This window comes from Larimichthys crocea, chromosome VIII (genome assembly GCF_000972845.2).
Source record: "Larimichthys crocea isolate SSNF chromosome VIII, L_crocea_2.0, whole genome shotgun sequence".
Lineage (NCBI taxonomy): Eukaryota > Metazoa > Chordata > Actinopteri > Sciaenidae > Larimichthys > Larimichthys crocea.
In genome coordinates, this window is record NC_040018.1 from 16,526,998 (window position 1) to 16,549,142 (window position 22,145).

Sequence of the window (22,145 nt, forward strand, 5' to 3'; positions counted from 1 at the left end):
TGCATGTTACATAATAACTTACTGATGACTAGAGGGCAGGTTGGCAACATGGCAAATGTTTTATTGACATTAAAAAATGACAGTACAAATGTTGATCTCAGTCATTTCACACCTCAGCATTTGTCTCTTGTGACGATAATTTTCCGCTTACACGTAATTTATTCACCTATGTACAAAAATACTAAACAGCATCAATGCCTACAAATCAGTGGAGGATTAAATAGTGTCTAGCAAAACATCTGCTACGTCCTTGGAAAAATAAGCATTTTATGTATTGCAATGTTAAAGACAAATAATTTGTGTATCATCCCATGTGATTTAGTTCGGCTCCAAACTTTAATGGGTTTCATCAAAATCAGTGCAGTAGTTTTTTCAGCTATCCTGAGATAGAAATAAAAATGGCTGGTATACTTGGCAAACATTAGATAGCAGCTAATAATAGTGATTTAACAATAAAGAACGCCAGCTTTTTTTATGTAGGTTATTGCATTCATTTAATTACCATAAATCTGATGAAGTATTTATGTAATGACTAAAAAAAATCCAATAACCTCTGCAAAAAAGAGATGGCACATAAGCACACAGGTGTGGTACAACAGGACACGCACTAGCATGTGACATGGACACAGTCAAGAACAATGAAGTAAAAGTCACCTGCAAATACGACAAAAGGCTCATCTCATGTGCCAACAAGTTACAAGAACAGCGAACTGTCTGTCTGCCTGCCTGACCTGAACTCACCACAATGCCCCTGTTGAGCTGGGATCAGATTCAGCCACTAGTAAGAGTCAGGAAGGGACATAATTCCATTAAAGCACTAAGTAGTAGTGGAAAGTGTGTGTGTGTGTGTGTGTGTGTGTGTGTGTGTATGTAGGACATAGAAAGAACAATGCACTTAAAGGTGATCCCAGGCAAAGAAATGTTGCACTGATTAGGCTATATTTATTAAAGCTATGATGTTCATTGTGAAGCCTGAAAAAATCAAAAAATTATAGCTAATCAGTGTGTGTGTGCGTGCATGCTAAATTACAGTACAGCAGACTAGCAAACAAAGAATACATTTGTTTGTACGTCTTTGTGTGTGTGAAAAAGGGTTTGTAGTGAGTGTTGCATTTCATCTTGTGAACCTCTATCCTCTTATTTAAGTGGTGGGTAGTAAACTGGCACATCATGGTCACACACACTGAAACCAGATGCTCTGTCAACAGGTACAAGTTTGTCCCAATCTCCCTTAGATATGGTTTCCATGGTAAAATGTCTCTCACAGTCCAGGAGGGTGAAGTCCTGGTCGAAACAGATCTCGATCTGTCCCAAGATCTGGACCTCAGCATTCTGTCAAACACAAAAACGCAATCTTAACTTTCAGCTGACACAAAGTGTTACCATGCAAAACCCAAACAGCAAATTATGATTTCATGATTTGAATGAAATCTTTTATACCTCTGGGTGGAGACATTGGATCTTAGGTTTGACGCTATAGAAGTTCTCTATGACTCCTTCAATTTGTGCGAACTGAACACATTAAGAGCAGAGAGAAAAACAAAAGTGAGAGGAGTTATAATGTCAGATTATTATTTACATAACACTTGTATTTGAGATTTTAATTTGCCATGAACATATAGACAGACTTACTGAGTAGTATTTTTCAGAAGGGATGATGTCAAACTTCTTCAGGATGCTACAATAACAGAAACACAAATTTATATTTGATGCATTTTATTCAGAGACTTTAAATAACAGTTAATATAATTTCTATTTCCGTAAACTAACTGTGAACAGCAAACATGCGCAGGACAATACCAGGAACTACAAAATGAGACACTGTTTCTGAGAAAAGAGATTTGTGTGTGTGTGTGTGCGAGGGTGTGATTGTGCGACATGGGCTGTACCTGTTCAAATCCACTTTATGGTATAGTTCCAGTGCCTTGCTGAAGTATTTATGTTGACTATCCAGAGCAGGTGCTTTAGCTGCACATGTTCCATGTTTGTGCCATTCATACTTCCTGTTGAAATAGAAACAGACAAGCAAACAAGTAGCAATATATTTTACTCATCATTATGTGCGAATTCACAACGGGAACACTCAGTTTGGTCAGTGATGACAGATTTCATGATCATGGAGCTTCTGCACTGGTCAATTAAATAGGGAGCTCAACATGGGTAACTGACACACAATCTCTTGTGGTGTGTGGGTGTTTAGGGTCCAGATCACTTGCCCAGTGACTAAGCCTTGTCAGATCAGCCACAATTAATCCCTATACTTATTTTTTATGGCTAGAATTTTGGGGAAGCCTGAATCTGATCCTGTAGTTAAAGCTGGTTACATAATAAATAGCACAGCGTGCTTGTCAACAACAGTATGAAAGTCATGCATTACATTTCATGGTGTATTCCCTGCTTTATGTAAGTGATTACATAGGAAATATATAGTGTATGACATTTTACAGTATAAGCAAGGCAGAAAATGACTGAATGTTGCTATCACAGAACAAAAAAGTATTAGTATAGGTCTTTAGACATTCAGAGGTTGAAGTTTGTGACTGTGTATTCCATTCTGATCACCTACTATTAAAATATACCATATTGTTGGTCTGATATTTATATATAACAGCATACAAAGGGCAATTAATGTCCACTGCAATAATCACTTATTATACAATAATACTCTATCAGGGTTCCATTGACAAACACACAGTCAACACAAAAAAGTGTGATAGTTTGAGCAACAGAAAAGGGGGGAGGGATTAATTGAAGCAATACCAGAATCCAGGAGACTGAGGGTGAAGCAAGTCAGGCCAACTCTTCATCATGTCAGGGAGCAGGTCCTGCAAATACACACCCAAAAACAGATTTGTTTAATGTTTGAGTGTACCAACTAGAGAAAATCATGAATTTACCTTCAGTGTTACTATAATGCCAAACCATCTCAATTTGGTGCGCTTCAGAGAAAAAGAGTTTTCAAATCTAGCTTTTCTGAAGAACACCTGTCTCTTCTATGTCCGGACAGTTATTATTGGCATAAACCAGTGTCTGTTTGTGCTCTTTCTCCAATAATTAAAAACGCTACACATTTAGTATGTTGCAGAAAGAGAAAGAAATTAAATGAATTTTACACCAAGTTATAAAGACACACTCTGAATGGTACTGCACCTCTATTTCAGAAGAGTTGAAATGCCACGACGAATTGCAATCAATCCCTTTATCTGGCCTGCAAAACAGAACGCTTTACAATATTAGATATCTCACTTTTTCTGTCACTCAGCCAGAGAGACGAACAAACCATATAAACAATTGCCACACTGAAGAAAACACTCTTTTAACCATCCACACATGCAAAAACATAAAAACACAAACACATACCAGAGTCCATGTAGTGTCCAGTAGCTAATGTTGGGATGACAGTGCTCCATCTGAAATGTATTTTTAAAAAAATAGAGTGTTATTCGATCTGGACTCCTAAACTTAATAAACCTAAAATTTTATTCTGTTATTAGTCATTAATATTCACCAAAATTCAGCTGCTAGTGTAATGTGCAAGATTAGAAAAAGGTTAAAATGACAAAGACAATTCTGTAGTAGCTGCAAATAATTATGATTCATAGTATTGATTTTCATAACTGATAATGCTTTATTGTTGCTTAAATTCCTTAATTTGTACAACAAAAGAACCCAACAACTCTGGTAAAAGTATAATCAAGGTAGAAGTACTTAAGGACAATGTTTGTACTAAAGAAGACTTAAGAGATTGATGAAATGAACAATCGTAGTTTGTCTAGCATATAGACTTCACTTCCCATTAACTCGTCATTTCTCAAACGGTTAAGTAAAAAGGGGAATTCGCAGTATGGTCTACATTTTTATTTCCTAGGCGCAAACAAACACATGATACACAATCACATGCCACGCCAGAGCTTCACAGGAAAGCATGAACAGCAAGAAAAGCGTGGTCAAAAAGCACAAGATGTGGGTATGTTTTGTGTGGCGACTTATGGAAAGGTTAAAACTTCATCCTCACATGTTAAACAGAATGCTGACTCATCAAACCAGATTACTGACACACAGCCAGTCTCATGACTCATACATGTCACATGATATATATGGATTAAATGTTGACTCAGTATAGGTAACATTCAGGGGCAACATTGTTAAGTCAGATGTTATAGTACTGATTTAGTGACTAAAGTGAGTAATGCATGACTGGAGTAAAATGTGTTGATTGTTCCTTTTGACAGCAGATATTTGACTTGCCATAGTGAAAATATTGAAGAAAGAAAATAAACAAAGCAGAAAGAAACTCACACTACAGAAGGTGCTTGGCCAGTGGTGGGTCAGGATCAGTTTGGTCCACATGTGTCTGAAATAAACACAACACAACAAGTTCTTCGTAGAGTCCAGTTCATTTAATACAATGACATATTGTCCATCTGTCTATTCAGAGCCATATGGTAATTTAATAAACAGTGGAACGGTTCTTTAAATCATCTACCAATTACATACAGCTTATTATTATTTTTTTATTTTGCAATACTTACGGAGATGAAATCACAAAGGCAGAGGACAGGGCTGCTGCCAGGCAGAGCAGGAGAGGAAAGCAGAGCCTCATGTCTGACCTGAAATAAAAGAATTGATTCATAAATGAACAGATGCTTTTATCCAGAGCTATTAAATATCCAGCACCCCCAAAACCCCCCGACAGCAACACCTAAAAGCACTTTTATGAGGCTGTGCGTTACAAAAATTAGATGTAAGATGTTAAGATTCACTGAGCACAGGCATAAGTGACTGACAGAGAAAGAAAAACAGGTAGTGGCTTTAGCAGGGGGAAATGATTGGTAACAAAAACCTCATGTGACAACGTTATTAGGCAATCAACAAAAATACATAACCCCAGCAGCCTCTCCCTCAAACACACAGACAGTAACATACAATGTATTTGAAGGTATCACTTAAAACTTGCCAGTCAAGCAAAAATGTACCCTACACCCTATTAAGCATGGAGGAGACACAAATAATCCAATCCTGAAACTGACAACAGTGACAACAGGATAGATGTTTCTTGAATGTGCACAGTTTGTGGGAAAATGTGACCTGCTGCAGAAAACAAAGACATTCAAGCACTTCGTAACTTCCCAGCTATCTAAACGCTGCAGTTCAGCTGACAGAAAACAGCAGGAAAAAGATGTTTCAGAGCATACTCGGGATAAAAATACAATCTGTATGAAACAGTTTAAAGAAAATGTCTGATCTGTCCTGGTCAGTAAATCGCACAATCGAGTCTGTCTGTAGCTGTAACAGATGGCGTCAGGAAACTTTGTTAAGTTAACGATCATGCGCAAGAAATTAACATTTTTCTGCACGGTTACTTCATGTAAAGCTACAGTGCGTATCTAAACTAACTCGTGGAAACGTAAACGTAAAATCTAAACGAGCTAAAATCTTAAAAACAGACATTAAAACAACAACCAGCTACGAAAACCACAGAGAACAACAGAGTTGCTCTCACCTTGTACCGGATATGTTGCAACAAAGATCTGTGGTGGTTACCCAAACGCTTCGCAGTGTGTCGTGTGTGTGTGTGTGTGTGTGTGTGTTACTCTGCATGCAGCAGTGCGGGACAGTCTGTTGTTTACATCCTTCACGACGTTCACTACCTGTCTGTCCGCTCAGCCAATCATCAGCGCCCTAGACGTCGTGCGTCATCACGTGGTATAGGATGGGTGGCTTGCTTTATTGTCCGGCGTGTCCGGAACCCGGTGCGTGTGTGTGAGGTTTTGAAACCGGGTTCGCTGATGCAACAATGTAACGATCGCACCTTTCAAGACGGCTTGCAGTTCTTGCAGAGTTCTTGTCACATATTGTTTCATGTTAGAGAATATGTAAACATTATGTCACGGGGGTCCAAACTTCTTTTAAAGAGGGCCAGTGTGAAAACATTTAAAAAATGAAATGTTTTCATTGCCACAAGTATCTTTTTTTTTTTATTTTTATGACAATGTCACCAAATCTAAGCCAATGAGGCATGAACACATCTAAAAAGAAGCAGTTCCTTTCTTTCACATCTGAAGTCAGATAACAAAGAATAAATTGTATGGAACACGTTCGTTGCACGATGATACAAATCTTAACCTCATGTTCATTTTAAACTTATTATGAGTGATGCAAAGTCTGTTAGGATTTATGTTTAAAACGTATCACTCTTGCTCTTGTCTTTAACAAGAAGAAAGTAATATTTAGTGAAACATCTACAGATATATAACACCAGCAGTTATGTCCTTAGAGGTTCAAATGCTTCGTTGTGTCAACCAAAAAAAAAAAGCCAAATCTTCTTCCAGCCATACAGTATCTGACCATCCTAGCAGGCCATAAATAATGTATTATAAAAATGAAGCTTTGGGCCGTTTGAAATCTGACCGCGGGCTGTGATTGGCCCCCGGGCCGTACTTTGGACATCCCTGCAGTATGTGAACAGCTTTAGTGCTTAAGCAACAGCATTTGTGAAATTTGAAATGTCAACAGAAACTGTGTGTTTGCCCATGTCTTCGCCAAACGTAACATAAATAATCATAATCCTAGTTTTAAATGTATTTGCTGGATGTTTTCAAATATATTTGTTCTGAATAAAGGGACATGAACAGATGGACTGTTCACAGCATACTGGGGGATTTACTGTATATCTCCATTGTTACTCTGCATGAATATCTTGCTGCTGCAGGTTTTGGCAAGCTGCCAACCTCTATGCCTTTAAGCTATACATCATTCATGTGACCTAAACAGTTGTTTACAAACCCAGAATGAACACGCTCTGTAGTTAATAGAAAGGGACACTGAAATAATCCTCTGTCAAAATTTCGGTTTGGTTTACAGTTTATACACTTTTGTTTTTGCAGATTTTAATGTATTCAAAGAGACTGAACAGAAAAATAGTCCACTGAAGGTATTGCATACCTCCTGTTTTGTCAATTAAAGACAAATATTCAGTAACACATTTCACTTAGAAAAAAGAAAATTCATAATTTAAAGTTAATCAGACAGGCCTGACTTATTAAATGTATGAAATGCCCAGGGGTTTCCTTTAAATAATATTTCATTATAAGCCAGTGTATGAAATTAAACATGTCAGGAGAACAAAATGAGTGAATAATTCATCTTGCTGTGTCTCCAGGGAGTGCAATGTCAAAAGGTATTGCCCTGTTAGAAGTTTGATCATACAATAAAACTGTACATGTATTTTTCAATTGACAATGCTATTTCTTCCTCTGTCAACTCCTGAAGCTGAAAACTTAACACCATACACACACTCATTACCCTGGAGCCCTGGCTTAGCAATCTCTCGCTGTCAGCCAGCAACATAATGTACTAAAGTTATCACTGGGCTTTGGTTACATGGTGTACTACCACATGTCCGACAGAGGGCTCATTTCTACCACACACAGATGTCAGTTATGTTTTTTAACACACACACACACACACACACACACTGAAAAAAGAAAACAAAGATTATAATAAGTACAATACATCTCTGTCCATGTAACAAGCATAATATTTTTTTAAAATCATGTTTAGTTTTCAATGCAGGGTTGTATCAGCTACTCGTGACCTCCACAGAGGATTTTCATTCTATGTGTTGTATCTGTCTATTTCTATTTCTATTCTTAAATAGGACAGACAATGAGACAATTACCCCACTGACTTTGTCGCCAACGTACCCTCCCTTTGCTAGTTTTGATCCCCTTTCACATATTTTACAGACTTTATGGTGCTCTTACTGGAGAGAGTCACGTGTTTCTGTTCAGACAGTTACAGATTTCAGCCTTAAAGAAATTCTTGTTTTTGTTGCCTTCCGATCTTATGTCATCTTCTTCCTCTTCTACTTTATTTCACACTCTTCTGTCACGGATCAGACACTTCTCCCCAAGCCCACATCCTGCCACTCTCTCTCTCTCTCTCTCTCTCTCTCTCTCCCTCTCCCTCTCTCCCTCTCTTGTTTCTTTTCTCAAATGTGAGTCCATGTTGTTCCATCATATGATTTCGCCTCAGATGTGAAATGTGTTTCACAGCTTCTCCACTCTGTCAGGAATAGTCGAGCTGTAACTGTAGCTTGTCTTATAAATAGGCTGTGGCCAAAGTTCAGCATGCGACACAGTGTCTCAAGATGTTTCTGAGTGCATAAGGAGAAAGATCTGAGAGTGGGAGAGACCTCAGTACTGTCTAAAGTGCAGCTAGAACATTTTAAATGTATATGTGAAACAACTGCAGATATATATTTCCATTGCAACATTGAATTCAAAATTATTCTGTAGAGTTAGAAATATTGCTTGTAAATGTGTCGAACATCATCATGGTCAGATTCTCTGCATTGTCTAGATCATCTGGAATACTTGAATAACCAGTTGTTAGGCATCTGTTGCAATTGGGCTAACATGACTTCCACAAAAAACTCTAATGGGCAAACTCTGTTAATCAAATAAGTGCCTGATTCTAGTGGCCCCGAGTCTTGAAGGATACTGGTTATATATAGGCAGCTCTGTCTCCTTTTAAGGCCTCAGGGAGACACAGGTGGGGGTCGGTTGGAGACGGGTGGTGGTTTTGTTGGCCTGGTACTTGGTTTAGGCTGACTCCCTGTGGATTGAGGCTGACAACCGAAGTCGCTGCAAAGAAAGTCTCAAGGGGTAAGAAAAACTATAATTTTATTCTCTTTCTGTTGCTATCCCCTCTGTATCATCAGCTTCTCAGTCTACTTTTGTTTCAAACCCAAGTGTAGCAGGTTAGATCAGTAGGATGGAGGAAAAGCGAGCTGATTAGGGCACGACCAAGGGATGTTGCATGGCCCCTAACCACAGCTGATAATGCTTAAAGTGATGAATGATACTGTATATGAATTATGAAGGATGCAGCAATTCAATTTGAATAAATGATAATGACCATAATTGGGGGTCATTAGTGGCCTTGTTTGAGAACAACACAGCATGTTGCTGTATGTTTATCATAGCAATATCCTAGTTGGTTGAATGGACTCCCACTGGACATTTAAATTTGGTAGAAACAGCTTTAGTGGACAAATTGCTAATGTGCAGTTCTAGGACTCATAATGTGTTGGCTTCATTTTGAATGAAGAAACTTACAGTGCTAATGAGAATTGTTCCATTGTCCTACCATTGCCACTAATTAGCACTCAACAAGCCTTTCCATCCAAATAGCAGGATTTTATGTTCCAACTGCAGAGGTTTGTACAGTTATGGTTGAGTATTTTAGAGGTTTACTGTTACAGACGGAGAGGCTCAAGTATCATTTGGCAGGCATTTGTGCTGTTGCAGTATTGGCCAGGCTGTCTGAGGCAGAGAACAGCCACTGGGGTGTAGGACTGATCGGACTGTATTACGACTCGCCTTCAGTGACCACTTGCCTGAGGGCAGTTGAGCATATTTTCTAAAGAAGCACAGTATCTTGTCATGTCTGTTGATTTTATGACATTTTATTAGGATGAGGTGTTTCAATAAGGTGATTCAACCAGGAATTTAACCGTCATTATTGACTTTAGGGATCAGAGATTAGAGATCAGGGGTTTCATGTCATCTATCTGATTGTCTGGCTGCATATTTGACATTTTTGAGGCATTACAAATAGGTTAAACATGGCTTTTGTGACCCTGAACCTGGGGTTTTAGAGATGTGGAAACAGGAATGTCTTCACCAGTGGGGTACATATCAGTAGGTTTCAGGGTGAGGATGGGGAGGGAGAGTCGCTTTATGTTTCATCTGACCTTATTTATGGTCCATGAGGACTTTGGTGATGTAAGGCAGTTATGTTCCAATGCCACTATGTGTGCATGATGTAAGACAAAGTTACGCCGTTGCTTCAGTGTGTGTATTGTAAAACACACTTATGTCAGGCACACTCCTAACGAAAGTGACCAGAAAAGTGACAACAACAAACTTTAATTTGATAAAACTTTTACTGTTAAATTATGACTACAGATCAATTGTAGTTTCTTTCTTTCTTTCTTTCTTTCTTTCTTTCTTTCTTTCTTTTTTTGGTTTAGACCTGCTTTATATATATTTATGCTAGTAACTGCCTAGGCTGAAATTCAAAGCTGTCAAACTGATGGACAGTCTTTGGTGCAACTACTGTCAGTTGCTGTTCATATGCATCACTGGTCCAACAATAGGCTCCATCCATACCTTTTTTTTATTTACAGTATGTGTACATGTGTCTGTGCTACTGGTGTCTTTAAATCATCATAGTGTCACCTTGTCACTCTTGCCGTGTTGTGTACTTGAGTGTGCTTGGTGTGTTTCCAACTCCATGTGTCCAAATTCCAGGAGGGCTTTTGTTTTTGGAGAGGGTGAGGGAGTCAACACGAATAATTCGTCTACTATTCTTAACACATATGTTGCAAAGCACTGAGTCATAGTAGAGAGAAAAACAGGACGTTGTTTCTAAAAGCCCCAAAAGTTTCTTAATATAACCATTTCTTTCCTTCTTTACTTTATCTTCATTATGTAGTACTTAAGATCCGTCTTGGTTTTGTGAACTGTGGGGATAACGTTAAGCTGCATTGTCTGATGCATTGTATGCTTTATATGTCAATGTTATTACTTTGTTTGGAGTTAAAACTTCCTGCTTCAAATGAAATTTGAAAAGCCTTGGTCTCCTTGTTTCAGTCTTGATAAACCCTTATCTGTTATATGTTGTCTTTAGACTGAAGTCACTTGTCACTTGACCCTCCTTTAGGGTTGGTAGCACCTAGTATTTGTATATATCTACTGTACTTTGTCACATGTCAGTCTGTGTGTGTTTGTATGTGTGTTGCTGGTCCAACAGGTCAGTATCTACAGTGCCACCATGTCAGTGTCGATCAGACGTGGGAATTACAACAGTGAATTCCACCACAAAGAGAGCAAATATGTGGTCAAGGAATACAGCAGGTACATGTAAAGCTCTAATGCTTATGTACATGCTTATAACTAAAACATTAAGCTTGTAAATAGTAGTGAGCCCTAAATCTAGAAAGAATAACCTTAAAACCCTGACTAGTTTTAAATAGAAATGCTAACCTGATTAACACCAAGCCCAAACTAACCCCAAGCTAAACTTAAACGGTTTTCGCAAGCAATGTCCCAAGCTCATCTTGGAAATCCATAACGGGGCAGATTAAACCATTTTTAAATGGATCATTATTGGCTATATCAAGCCAAATTCATCTTCAGTCCATAGTCATTTGGAGCATTTTTACACTGTGCTCTGTTTAAACACTGAAACATATTTGCAATGGACAGAAATGTACAGTTTTAAATAAGGGTCCCACATAGTGTGAGCACACATCAGTGAGCAGGGTGAGAAAAACTGCTCCGGATTTGCATTCAATTTAAGTATTCTTCTCATGCTCGAGCAAAGCTGTCCAAACTTTGTGCAGCAAATGTCTGATGCTGACGCCTTTTCCACAGATAAAATATACAAAATACCATTGGAAATGTTTAATGCAGGGTGACTTATAATATAATAACATATAACAAGTTTTAACATAGGCTTCTCTGGGAAGCTGTAATATTAATAACAAATATTAGGTTATGACTCAAACAGAAATCAAAAACAAGTTTTCATGGTAACAAACTTGCTGATGTCAATTCAAGATAGTCCAACAGGGAAAAATCTTTTGCTAATGGATTTTCTGTTGTTTTTGACAGTATTTATACGTGTTTGTTTGTGTGTATGATGTAACAGGAGTACCAACTCCAGTCCAAATTGTTTCATGTCTGTACTTACCACTTAAAAAAATCTTATTTTTGCTGCTGCTCACTTTTTCTCTTTTTCTCTTTTCTTTTTTGCTAATAAGCAGCTAACCAGCTCAAGAGTTTAACAAAGTGTTCAGTGACAGGTGTTGAATTCTTTCTAATGATGCAATGGCAGTGATTCAGCTGCACATAGAGCTTATTTCTCTAACCAACCTAACCAATTTCCTTATCTTTTATTTCAAACTCAAGTAAGTATGACAGTTGTGTCCTTAACAATGAGCAACTCATTTGCTGATGACATGCAAGGTATAATATTGTAATTTCTCAAAAACTCCAGGCACGTGTGATCTTTCCTGTCTTCTTTTTTTCACACAGGTTAACCTGTTCTTCTCTACAGAGCAGCACACTGAAATTTGCACAGTTTAATTTTCATTCATTAGGACGAACCCACAAAACCCAGTGGCTGTGTAAATGTTGCATCCATTTGCAACACATAGAATAATAGAATACTGTTGGTCAAGGTTGGCCATCTTCCTCTCTTAAATATTTGACATGGCCCCCTCCTGTCTTGCTTATCACAGTGGTCCCCACACCAACGGCTCCTTCTATCACTGCCAGCTTTTTAGGATCGCCCTGACTTTCTGGACTGCCAGGCACTCCCCTCAATTTTGCGGTAGCAGTGGTGTAATGAATTCAAACCTAAAAGCTTACTGGACACCAGTGATGAAAGACACAGAGTCAGAGCTTCCCACTGCTGTCTGTGTATCTGCTGTTAACAATCTCCAGCTCTCAGGCAACAGGCCTGTTGCCAGATCTCAGGCAGCCTCTTGTGGGTCGGGCTTTCAGTGGCTCAGTTGGCTGAAAACAGGATTTGGCTATGCGCATAAAACAGAGAGGATGTTGTGATTATATATCGGCAGTCACTATGGTTTATGACAAAAATGGGGGGAATTTTTGCAATTTTTACAACTTACAAAGGCAGGTGCCACCATGAGACTAATGAGGGTAAACTGTTTCAGATAATGGATGGATGGGAATTTATTTGTAAAGATACTACTCACTATGTTTTTCATGCACACAGAGAAGAATAACCACATCTTGAGCTAATGACTCAAGACTCTGCAACTCTGCCCTCTAAGACACATTACAATAGTCGCATACAGAACAATGTCCTCTGTGGTGCAAACCTTCCAGAGGGCAAAAGCTCAGACGGCCATGTCTCACACAGACAATACGGTGAAATCCTGCAATGCACCGTCTTACAAAAGCTTCTTTATGTGGTGCTCAGGGCTCTGTAAAGTTAACCACATGATCCCAAATATGAATTTTTCCTTAAGCCGCTCACAGAAAGTGAGTGTGCATTGATGGCCTGCTGTGTAGGCTTGGGCAGGGAGGCTTTACTTTCATGTCCCTACTATGAAGAGGTCTTGGAAAATGTACTGCAGTCTTTGAACTGGGTTCACACCCTTTTGTGTTATGTCTGAGCATAGGGCTTCAGTCTCTTAAGTTTTTAACAAATCATCAACAAGTCATCCTAATACAGTAACCATGGAAACAGCCTCTGAACTCACTTCTTAAGTCTTCATGAATGCCTGGTTTGGGTACTGCCCATGTTCCATCAAGAACAAGTGTGATTGGTGGATCAGTACTGATTGATTTTATTGATAATTTAACATTTCAGTGCACTGCTCAGCAGAGAATAGTGAGCTGGCCAGCAGAGCTCGCTAGTAACCCCAATCTTTGCTCATAGAAGTAGGGTTGTAATGGATATCCCTCATTTCAAAGTATTTTTGTAGTTATAAAAACAGCAAGAAACATCGTGGTGTCACATTACAAGCCCTACAAGCACTGCAAACTGCAAACAGCCTGCCTGCACATATCTGAGAGCCATAACAAAATAACACACACCACACACTACAGGTCTTTAAAAGCTTGTTATTTGGGATGGTAGGCACTAGGGATGGACATCTGACGTCATTTCCATATTCAAGTACTCACACTGAATCATTATTGGGTACTCTCAAGAAAAAAAATCTAACTTAAGAATAGAATTCAGAATGAACATCCAAGGGAAATGCAGGTGGGGCTAGGGCTATCCTAGACTTTTGTGCTACACAAGACTGTAGAGATTAGCCAATGTGAAGAAAACTGTCTACAAACATTACAACGTCACAATAATTCAATAATTTGGCAGCTAAAAATGCTTGTAGCTTGTTTGCTTTTTCATCTGCCACCAATTTGGAGTGAAGGCTACAACAGTTCATTTCATTTGGCAATTTGCAGATGAGCCCTGAATTTCACTGAACTTTTCTCACACATCTTGTCTCCACTCTTGTAGTTGTTCATCACAATGGTTGCTTTTACTCTGGCTCACCAGATTCCATCAGGAAGCCTTCGCCTTCCACAAAGGTTATATCTCCAGTCGCCATTTCTAATTATGAGCCAGCTAATCCTCCCTGCATCACAACGTTAGAGTTAACGTTAGCAAATAGCGACGAGAGGTTGCCTGTTATCCATCATCCGTTTTCTCCTAGTGCTTAATCTGCAAATGGTTAATCATTGAACTGGTTGTTCCATAGTACACTTGTATAATATTACATGGCTTGCACTCCATGTTCATTTTTTCAAAAAACTACGAAACCACGTTTATATCTGGTCGCCATTCTGCCTGTAACATTAGGTGGGTGATGTGTGACCACAATCACTGAACGTTATGGGCATCTGCACATACTTGATACCACTTGATGAGTACTTGATACGTTAAACGAATGACGTCCAAGCAAGTAGCGGAGTACTCATGTCCATCCCTAGTAGGCACCTAAATATAGTTATATATAGGTTTGAAACCAGTGTTACTTACTGTAAATGGTATTTAGGCAGAGATTTACACTTATTTAAATGAGACTAATATCAATACTTACATGCTAAGTAGATGCATGTTACAAAGTCGATTCTCAGTCTGTGGAAAACCTTGTTTTCCTGAGTATGTTAGCAAAACTGACTCAGTGTTTGTCTTTAGCTCTGAGTCGATGGAGGAAAGATATGAACACAAAACCCAAGTTCACATCCAGGAGATGGTAAGAATCTGTGCAATTACCTGAGCCAATGTTAATGTCAGTATTTTATAATAATACGGCAATAAGGTAATATGGAGATATGTGGGAGCTAAGTATTATTTGTTCATTTAATATTTCTTGATATTTCTCTTCCTCTGTCTAGATAAAGGCAAAGATGTTGGACAAATATGTGCGTGAGGGGCCTATGATCAGGGGACCACAGTTCCTGGCCAGACTCAGATCCCACACCGTGTTTGAAAACACCCCAGTCAGACTCTTCTGCACCGTCGACGGTTTCCCCATGCCTGTTGTAAAATGGTGAGAACTAATAACGTGTTCGTTTTCCTTTCAGCATGGTAGGTTGGCGTATCGCCTGTCTTTCTTTTCTTCCTTTAGTTATGATAGTAACATGATAGTAGATCATATCATGGAGGTTTCACATGTCTTGATGCTGGTGAGATCTATCTTCCTCTGTTTTAGGTATAAAGATGATGTGATCCTGGACGTGTCCTCTGGAAAGTACCTGGTTGTAGCTACAGGTGGAGCCCATTCTCTGGAGATCCCAAGGTATAGGAAACACAGACTTTTTGACTATTGTAAAAGCAGGTTTTTAGTATCCCAGCTTTATGTAAAAGCAACACTAAATCACTGAGTTTAATATGTTTGGCTTTAAGGATTTTTTTGTCTATGTACTGGACTTGTAATTCATGACTCACTGCTCAACCATCTATCCCAGTCACCTGAAAATCTGTCTTGTCAGTCCCCTCAGGATCACACACAAATTCAAAGTAGAGTAGTAACATCAGAGTCAGCTGACTGACTGTATGGATAGACTGTGTGACTACAGATGGTGGTGGATGGGTTGGGGAAAGAGAGTCGGGGGGGCATATACGGCTCTCCCTCCAGTCTTAGGAAGCTCAGCTGTTCAACTGCTGACCTCAGTGCTACGTGATACTCCAGGATTTTTTAAAGTCATCACTCTCTCCTTGGATCCAGTCACCTTTAGCTCCTTCTGACTTACTTACAAACGGATCAGCCAAAAGCCATAACTCACATAGGAAAAAAACCCTTAATCTACCTCCCCAGTGGTCTAAAACTCATAAGACTGTGAGATAGATTACCATTTACACTGAATGCTGTGTGTTTTGAATGACAATTACCAGCAGAATGGTCAGAAAAATTGCCACCATGAAAGGCTTGGCATTGTATCCGAGTTTTAAAAATAGGCTGGAAGACCTTAGAGCTCTCTTTTGAATTGCAAATTACCGTCAGCTTGTCGTAATTTTAAGCCAGGCTCATGACAGAGGGAGGAAATGCAGAATCCCCCTCCCCGCCTTCTGTGCATTTGAAGGATTTATTGAAGGATCTTATGATCCAAAATAGGAATACATTTGCTGCTCTCCCTCAGCTCCCCTCTGCAACACAGCAGCCATTTCCACCAATAATCTCAAAGTCACCAGCCTCTATATTCTGGTGTAATATAAGGTTTTGGAAAGTTGATGAGAAGAACATTGAGGCGAGACAGAGACTGAGACACAGAGGGACAGAACGATGAAGTGATTGAAGGATAAAGAATAAAGGAAACAAGAATTCAGAGGTTGAGGTGTCATAAATATGTAGAATGCAATGACAGTGACCAAAATATGGCTTTGACCTCTGTGGCAGTCTCTCTGTGTCTTTCTTTCTATATTTCTCCAACATACACCTTAGTCTGTAAATGCAATTTACTACGTTGGCAGAACTTGATTGTCTAGTTCATAAGCTCATAAGCTTCTGCAGATGGTTTGCTTGAAGCTTTGAGGCTTGCTTAGGTTGTCAAACATCTGTGGCCATACAAGAAACACAGAAGGTGATGTATTACATCTTGCAACTTGATCAAGACATGCATTTTGTAGCTGCAGATTTGATTGTAAAATATATTTTTACACAATACATTTTTGTGAAAAATGTCCTGGACATGTAACAAATTTAAAACAAAAAATAACTGTCATCTAAGAATATGTTACAGCTTCGTAGATCTGTCTACGAAAGTAATATATTCAATGCTAAGTCTTGTACAAGCCTTGCTTAATCTATCTCATATATTTTCCCAGGGAACATAAATACATCATGGGAAATTATTGCCCATTTAGTGCATTAGCTTCGTACGAGCTTCGTAAGAGCAAATCCCAACTGTAAACATTCCTAAAGATTAACATAAACACACAGGGCTTGACATAAGGTGAAGAAGAACCTTGCATGGATAAAACACTAACCCGTGGTTTAATTTACCTACTGTATCTGTGTTTTAAGAAATCTTTTAATCAAAATACAATAAGACTGTGAAAATCCTGAATACATGTAATTTATTGTGTATTTGTAGATGCTCAACTGATGATACCGCCCAGTACACTGTTGTGGCTAGTAACAACCATGGACAGGTCTCTAGTCAGGCCACCGTCATTGTCAAGAGTAAGTCCTTTGATTATGATTCTCTTGCATCTGATGTCTGTGTGTGTTTTTTATCAGGACAGAACAGGCTGATTGGCAGGTCTGGATGCATTCAAACCAGATACATCCAGACTGGCTTGCACTACCAAGAGCAAGAGAATGTCTGTGGGTCATATAAAAGTCTTAAAATATCTAAAGTGGAATCTTAAAATGACTGGAATGACATCCAGTTATTGGAGGTCACATGCTTTCAATGGACACTATCAGCTATTTTATCAAGTTAAGCTGTTAGCTAATGTCTCAACATACATTCATTTGTCACAGTAAATTTAATGATATACCTGATAAAGAGTTTCAGGACCAACTCAGAGAGAGCCAAAGTTGACCATTTCAATATGTTTTTTTAATCATGTAGGGTTCAAGCAGGAAGATGAGTCCTGTCCTTACGCATGGTTGCCTTTCACAGGTGAGCATCATATTCAATAATGTGTGGAGCAACAAGCTGTTAACATCAGCCATATTCCCATCTCTCTCTAATTCATTGTTTCTTCCTTTCCTCCAATCTCTCAGCTGCCCTGCTTCCCAAGATCCATTACACTAAAATCAACATTACCTTTGTGGAGACGTTTAACCCTGTGTTTGCGACTGAGGGAGAATCTGCCACTCTGACTGCTACCATGACCCTGAACCCTAACCTGGCCAACCTGCAGCCTGATGCACAGTGGTACAGAGATGGTAATTGTTATAAAGTAGCATTTTATGACAAAGTAATTTGAAAAAACAGTATAATTGCTAATAATATATGCAGCCTGCCACGATGACTATCAAACTCAATCTAGTTAAAATGCAGCCAGAGGCACACCAGTGGAAGAATGGTAATATATTACGGACACTATTTTTATTACTAATTAATTATAGTAAAAGTAGTTAAATAGATTCTAGCGATTTGCCCCCAATTCATGAGTAGTTTTATTTGCTAAACTGTATGTCTGTAGACGTTGCCTAAAGGTGCCATGTGGTATAAACGTAAATTGTGAAAAGTTAATCTTGTATATTTAAAATCACTTTACACCACGCTACGTCAAACCACATGTATTATTCATAGAAATATATTGCTATAGCAATTAAGAGTGGAGGTTTGTAAGAGTTATGCAGAAAGTGACACTGAATTCAGGATCCCGTCTCATTTCCAGACACACGTCTGTTTGAGTCTAAATGGGTGAAGATTAACACTGGCAGAGGAGTCACCACCTTGACTATTCCTAACCTCTACAAAGAAGATGAAGGCCTCTACACACTACGCATGGTCACTAAAGGAGGCATCGCAGAGCACAGTGCTTTTGTTTCTGTCGCAGGTGAGAGGTGTGCTGGATGACTGGACAGTCTAAGAGAAGGTTCTGGCTACAGACCTATATTCAATCAATCAGTGATTTGAAACTTGAACTGTCTTCTTTTTTTACAGATGTGTTACTGTGGTTATTTAACATGTATTGCTTCTCATTTATAATATAATTGAAAATATCACTGTGCCACTCCCCGTGTAGATGGCCCACCTCCAGCTCCCCGTGCCCCTGGTGCTCCTATGGACATCAAGATCCATGACGCCAATAGAGACTATGTCATTGTGTCATGGAAGCCCCCAAATACCACCACGGAGGGACCAATCCTGGGATACTTTGTGGACAAGTAGGGGTTACTGATATAAACACCATAAATAGACAAACTGACCAACATAAAGACAAAGTGATTACTGTAAGTCATCACATAGAGTTTGTTTGATTATCTTTACAAATGAAAGGGTTGTTGTCCTTCCTTTTTCTCTTCACTGAACTATTCTGCTGTACTTCTCCATTCATTTTTGTATTGACCCTTTATGTTCCTCACGTTTAACCAATCCGACCTTAAACATGCTTGATTCATTAACTTAAAGAATCTAAAAGAATCTTTTGCTAGCTGTTTTTTTAAAACAACCACCTCTACTACTTTTCATTATTATTATTCTGACAATGTACAACCACCTCTACTACTTTTCATTATTATTATTCTGACAATGTACTACTGTATTCTAATGTACTGGCCAATATCAATCACTATAATAACTGAATTATATTATATATTACATATTATTAAGTTCCTCTGTTGCTCTTGTGCTGTCAGATTCATTGTTGTAATCATTATTAGACTTATCACCTTTAATGTTTGGACTGTGTAAAAATCTCCACTACTTCAAAAATATATATATATGTATTTTTTTTTTCAATAATCAAATCTGTTATGACAACTTGTTATGACATGATGTCATCTCTGTTTGAGCTATAACAACATGATACTCATCAAAACCATCTAATCTAGGTCTTTAATCCTTTATCGTCTCTTTTCATCTCAATTTTGTAGATGTGAGGTTGGAACTGAAAACTGGGCCCAATGCAATGATCACCCCATCAAGATTTGTAAATACCCCGTGTCTGGGCTGTTTGAAGGACACTCCTTCTGCTTCAGAGTCAGAGCTGTTAACTCACACGGAATAAGCAAACCATCCCGTATGTCTGATCCTATCGCTGCGCTGGACCCCACTGAGTTTGGGATTCTCCACGGTGGGTTTCACTGGATTAGTACAGAAAAATGTCATCCCTGCCTTTTATATTACATCACATGAATACTTGAGGACATTCGTCCTGTAGTTGCTGACATGCCAAATGTCACTGCTGTTTTGGTATGTTTTGTATGATGCAATCTAAAGTAATGATTTCTGATGTTATTATATCAATAAATGTCTGTTTTGCTACTTTCTTTACTGACTGGACACAAAACCGATTCCTCATGCAGCCACAAGTTTTGTTATTGTGTGTATATTGATGAAATGTGGTTATTATGTTGCTTGTAAGACCTTATTGCAGCACCAGTTAATTATAAAAGCCTTAAAATTATGGTGTAATGAAACTAGTTAACATTTTTAAATACCATAAATTCAGGTAGTTCACATTTCCTCCTTGTTTATTTTTAGATTTCATTTTTACATGGAATTCTGCAGATTTTATTGCATGTCATGATCTGCCCTTTTCTGGTCGTATAGTTATAAAAGGACTGGTCCCTCTCACCCCAGCCTATAATCTGATCTATAATTTAATTATATAATGTGATGAACACTAATATCTGTAGCCCAGTGTGCTGATCTGATAATGTTGATGATGTAGTTTTTGTCTTCCTGTAGCCAAAAAACTTGGAGGAAAACTGGATGTTGTGTCTCACTATGATGAGCTGGAAGGTGAGTTTTTACTAAAACGAACCCATATCTACATGTATTATTGTATAAAATATCTATACACTACTGGCACTACTACCATACACAGTCAGATGACAACAGTAAATATCTCAGAGTGCAAGCGTCTATGTATACTTAATCATCTGTGCGTGTGTCTGTGTTTGTTTCTGTGTAGCTGAGGGAAAGCCTCCAGGTGCTCCATCAGGAATTCAAGTCTCAGAGATAGACAGGACATATGTTGTTCTGAGCTGGAAAGCTCCTAAATACTCTGGCAAGGCTCCCATGTGGTACTACATAGAAAAGGTAACAAGCAATGTCATACTGTCACCAATGCTGTTTGATTAAAGTGTAAGAATGCATGCTCTGCTGTGTTTGAAAGCCTCTCCCTACTCCAGTAAAGCCACGGTGTTAGAAATAATGGCTGTTGGCACACATTTACGGCTCTCCTCTTTCTCCTTGGAAGTCCAGGAGTGGATTACACACAAAACGTGATTACATAATTAGAAGCACAGGATGGTTTGAATAAGTGAATTAAATGTGTGGATGACAACACATACTTTTCTGTACAGCGCTATATTTGGTCCAACAATATCAATTTAAATTTCTAAAATTGACTTTTGTGCCATTTTGGTGGCAAAGCAATAAGCCCCAAAACTGACTGATTCATAGTGTTAAAGCTGATTACTCCTACAGGCTTCATTTCTGTTTTTTTTAACTGCACATGACTAGATTCATTTAAGTAATTACTGAAGATATACAATAAATTCAGCTAATGTATAGGAAAAGTAAATATGCCTTCTCTTTCTGTCTCTTTCTCCCCGCAGTGCCTTGTAGACAGTGGTGCATGGCAACGTGTTAACACTCAGGTCCCCATTCGATCTCCCCGTTACGCCGCCTTTGACCTGACAGAGGGCAAATTATATAAGTTCAGAGTTTTGTCTGCCAATATCTATGGAAACAGCGAGCCATCAGAGCCGACCAGCTCTATTGAGACTCTGAAACTCAAAGGTCTGTTTTTCCCTCTTTATTTACAGTGTGACACAGAACAAAGATTTTCACAATGGACTATAGTCACATACACACTGCTAATATCTGTTGTCTTTGTTATACTTTACTGTCTTCAGGCGTGCCATCTGCTCCCGGCCAGGTGATTTCTACCAGGGAAACCGACACCTCTGTCCTCATTCAGTGGGCTCCTCCAAAGGAACCCAACAATCTGATTGGCTACTACATCGACCAGTGTGTGCTGGGATCTAAGGACTGGACCTCAGCCAATCACAAACCTCGCCCGAACACCAAGTATGTTTTTATCCTGACAAAAACATGTTGTATTGCTCAGAAACGTGTCTTTTTTTATTTTTATGGCATATGAAATGCTAATACCACTAATTATTTTTGCATGTGATTCTGTTTTTGCAGGTTTGTGGTTAGCGGTCTGACCAAAGGAGAAACCTATGTGTTCCGTGTCCAGGCTATCAATGAGCTGGGTCTTAGTGAAGAATCCCAGGAGTCCTCACCTCTGACTGTTAAGGCTGCCCTCAGTCAGTATTATATTATATAATTGGTCATTCAAATTGATAATAATGATCATAATGATGATTTGTTGCTTCGTAATCTCTCGCTGCTGGACTGTGATGATCATTTTTGATGTTTCTGATTGTAATG

At 38.8% G+C, this 22,145-nt stretch overlaps 2 protein-coding genes across 4 annotated transcripts in view; one reads left to right on the forward strand and one right to left on the reverse strand.

Moving 5' to 3' along the window:
- Positions 1-35: 35 nt before the first annotated feature.
- rnaset2 (ribonuclease T2) lies at positions 36-5,643 on the reverse strand. Of its 2 annotated transcripts, XM_010741944.3 has the most exons (10): positions 5,504-5,643; positions 4,533-4,610; positions 4,300-4,354; positions 3,361-3,410; positions 3,151-3,208; positions 2,761-2,825; positions 1,890-2,003; positions 1,633-1,678; positions 1,441-1,512; positions 36-1,332 (listed from the first exon to the last, which is right to left on the reverse strand). In XM_010741944.3, exons 1-10 carry the CDS (start codon positions 5,599-5,601, stop codon positions 1,138-1,140), a joined length of 831 nt encoding a protein of 276 aa, XP_010740246.2. In that variant the 5' UTR covers positions 5,602-5,643; the 3' UTR covers positions 36-1,137. The 2 variants fall into 2 exon arrangements, with proteins under 2 accessions (XP_010740246.2, XP_027137421.1); XM_027281620.1 differs by lacking the exon at positions 5,504-5,643 and having other exon boundaries at positions 4,533-4,859.
- Positions 5,644-8,564: 2,921 nt separating this feature from the next.
- myom2b (myomesin 2b) overlaps positions 8,565-22,145 on the forward strand; it is a 29,189-nt gene continuing 15,608 nt past the window's right edge. The window contains exons 1-16 of one of the 2 annotated variants that reach the window (XM_010741956.3): positions 8,565-8,669; positions 10,822-10,925; positions 14,752-14,809; positions 14,952-15,106; positions 15,269-15,355; positions 17,151-17,239; positions 17,634-17,684; positions 17,789-17,953; positions 18,412-18,573; positions 18,763-18,904; positions 19,613-19,812; positions 20,430-20,483; positions 20,656-20,783; positions 21,305-21,488; positions 21,605-21,779; positions 21,900-22,021. In XM_010741956.3, coding sequence (XP_010740258.3) covers positions 10,843-10,925; positions 14,752-14,809; positions 14,952-15,106; positions 15,269-15,355; positions 17,151-17,239; positions 17,634-17,684; positions 17,789-17,953; positions 18,412-18,573; positions 18,763-18,904; positions 19,613-19,812; positions 20,430-20,483; positions 20,656-20,783; positions 21,305-21,488; positions 21,605-21,779; positions 21,900-22,021 — 1,855 coding nt within the window. In that variant the 5' untranslated portion in view covers positions 8,565-8,669; positions 10,822-10,842. The remainder of the gene's footprint in view (positions 8,670-10,821; positions 10,926-14,751; positions 14,810-14,951; positions 15,107-15,268; positions 15,356-17,150; positions 17,240-17,633; positions 17,685-17,788; positions 17,954-18,411; positions 18,574-18,762; positions 18,905-19,612; positions 19,813-20,429; positions 20,484-20,655; positions 20,784-21,304; positions 21,489-21,604; positions 21,780-21,899; positions 22,022-22,145) is intronic. The other variant, XM_019254332.2, reaches the window with a different exon arrangement.

Bases quoted from the DNA above. Each gene is read 5' to 3' on its own strand.
- rnaset2 (XM_010741944.3), bottom strand. From the start codon at position 5,601: ATGCAGAGTAACACACACACACACACACACACACACGACACACTGCGA. The intron at 1,679-1,889 runs GTACAGCCCATG...CTGTTATTGTAG, and splicing joins CATAAAGTGGATTTGAACAG to CATCCTGAAGAAGTTTGACA. The intron at 1,333-1,440 runs GTATAAAAGATT...TGTGTTTGACAG, and splicing joins TCCAATGTCTCCACCCAGAG to AATGCTGAGGTCCAGATCTT.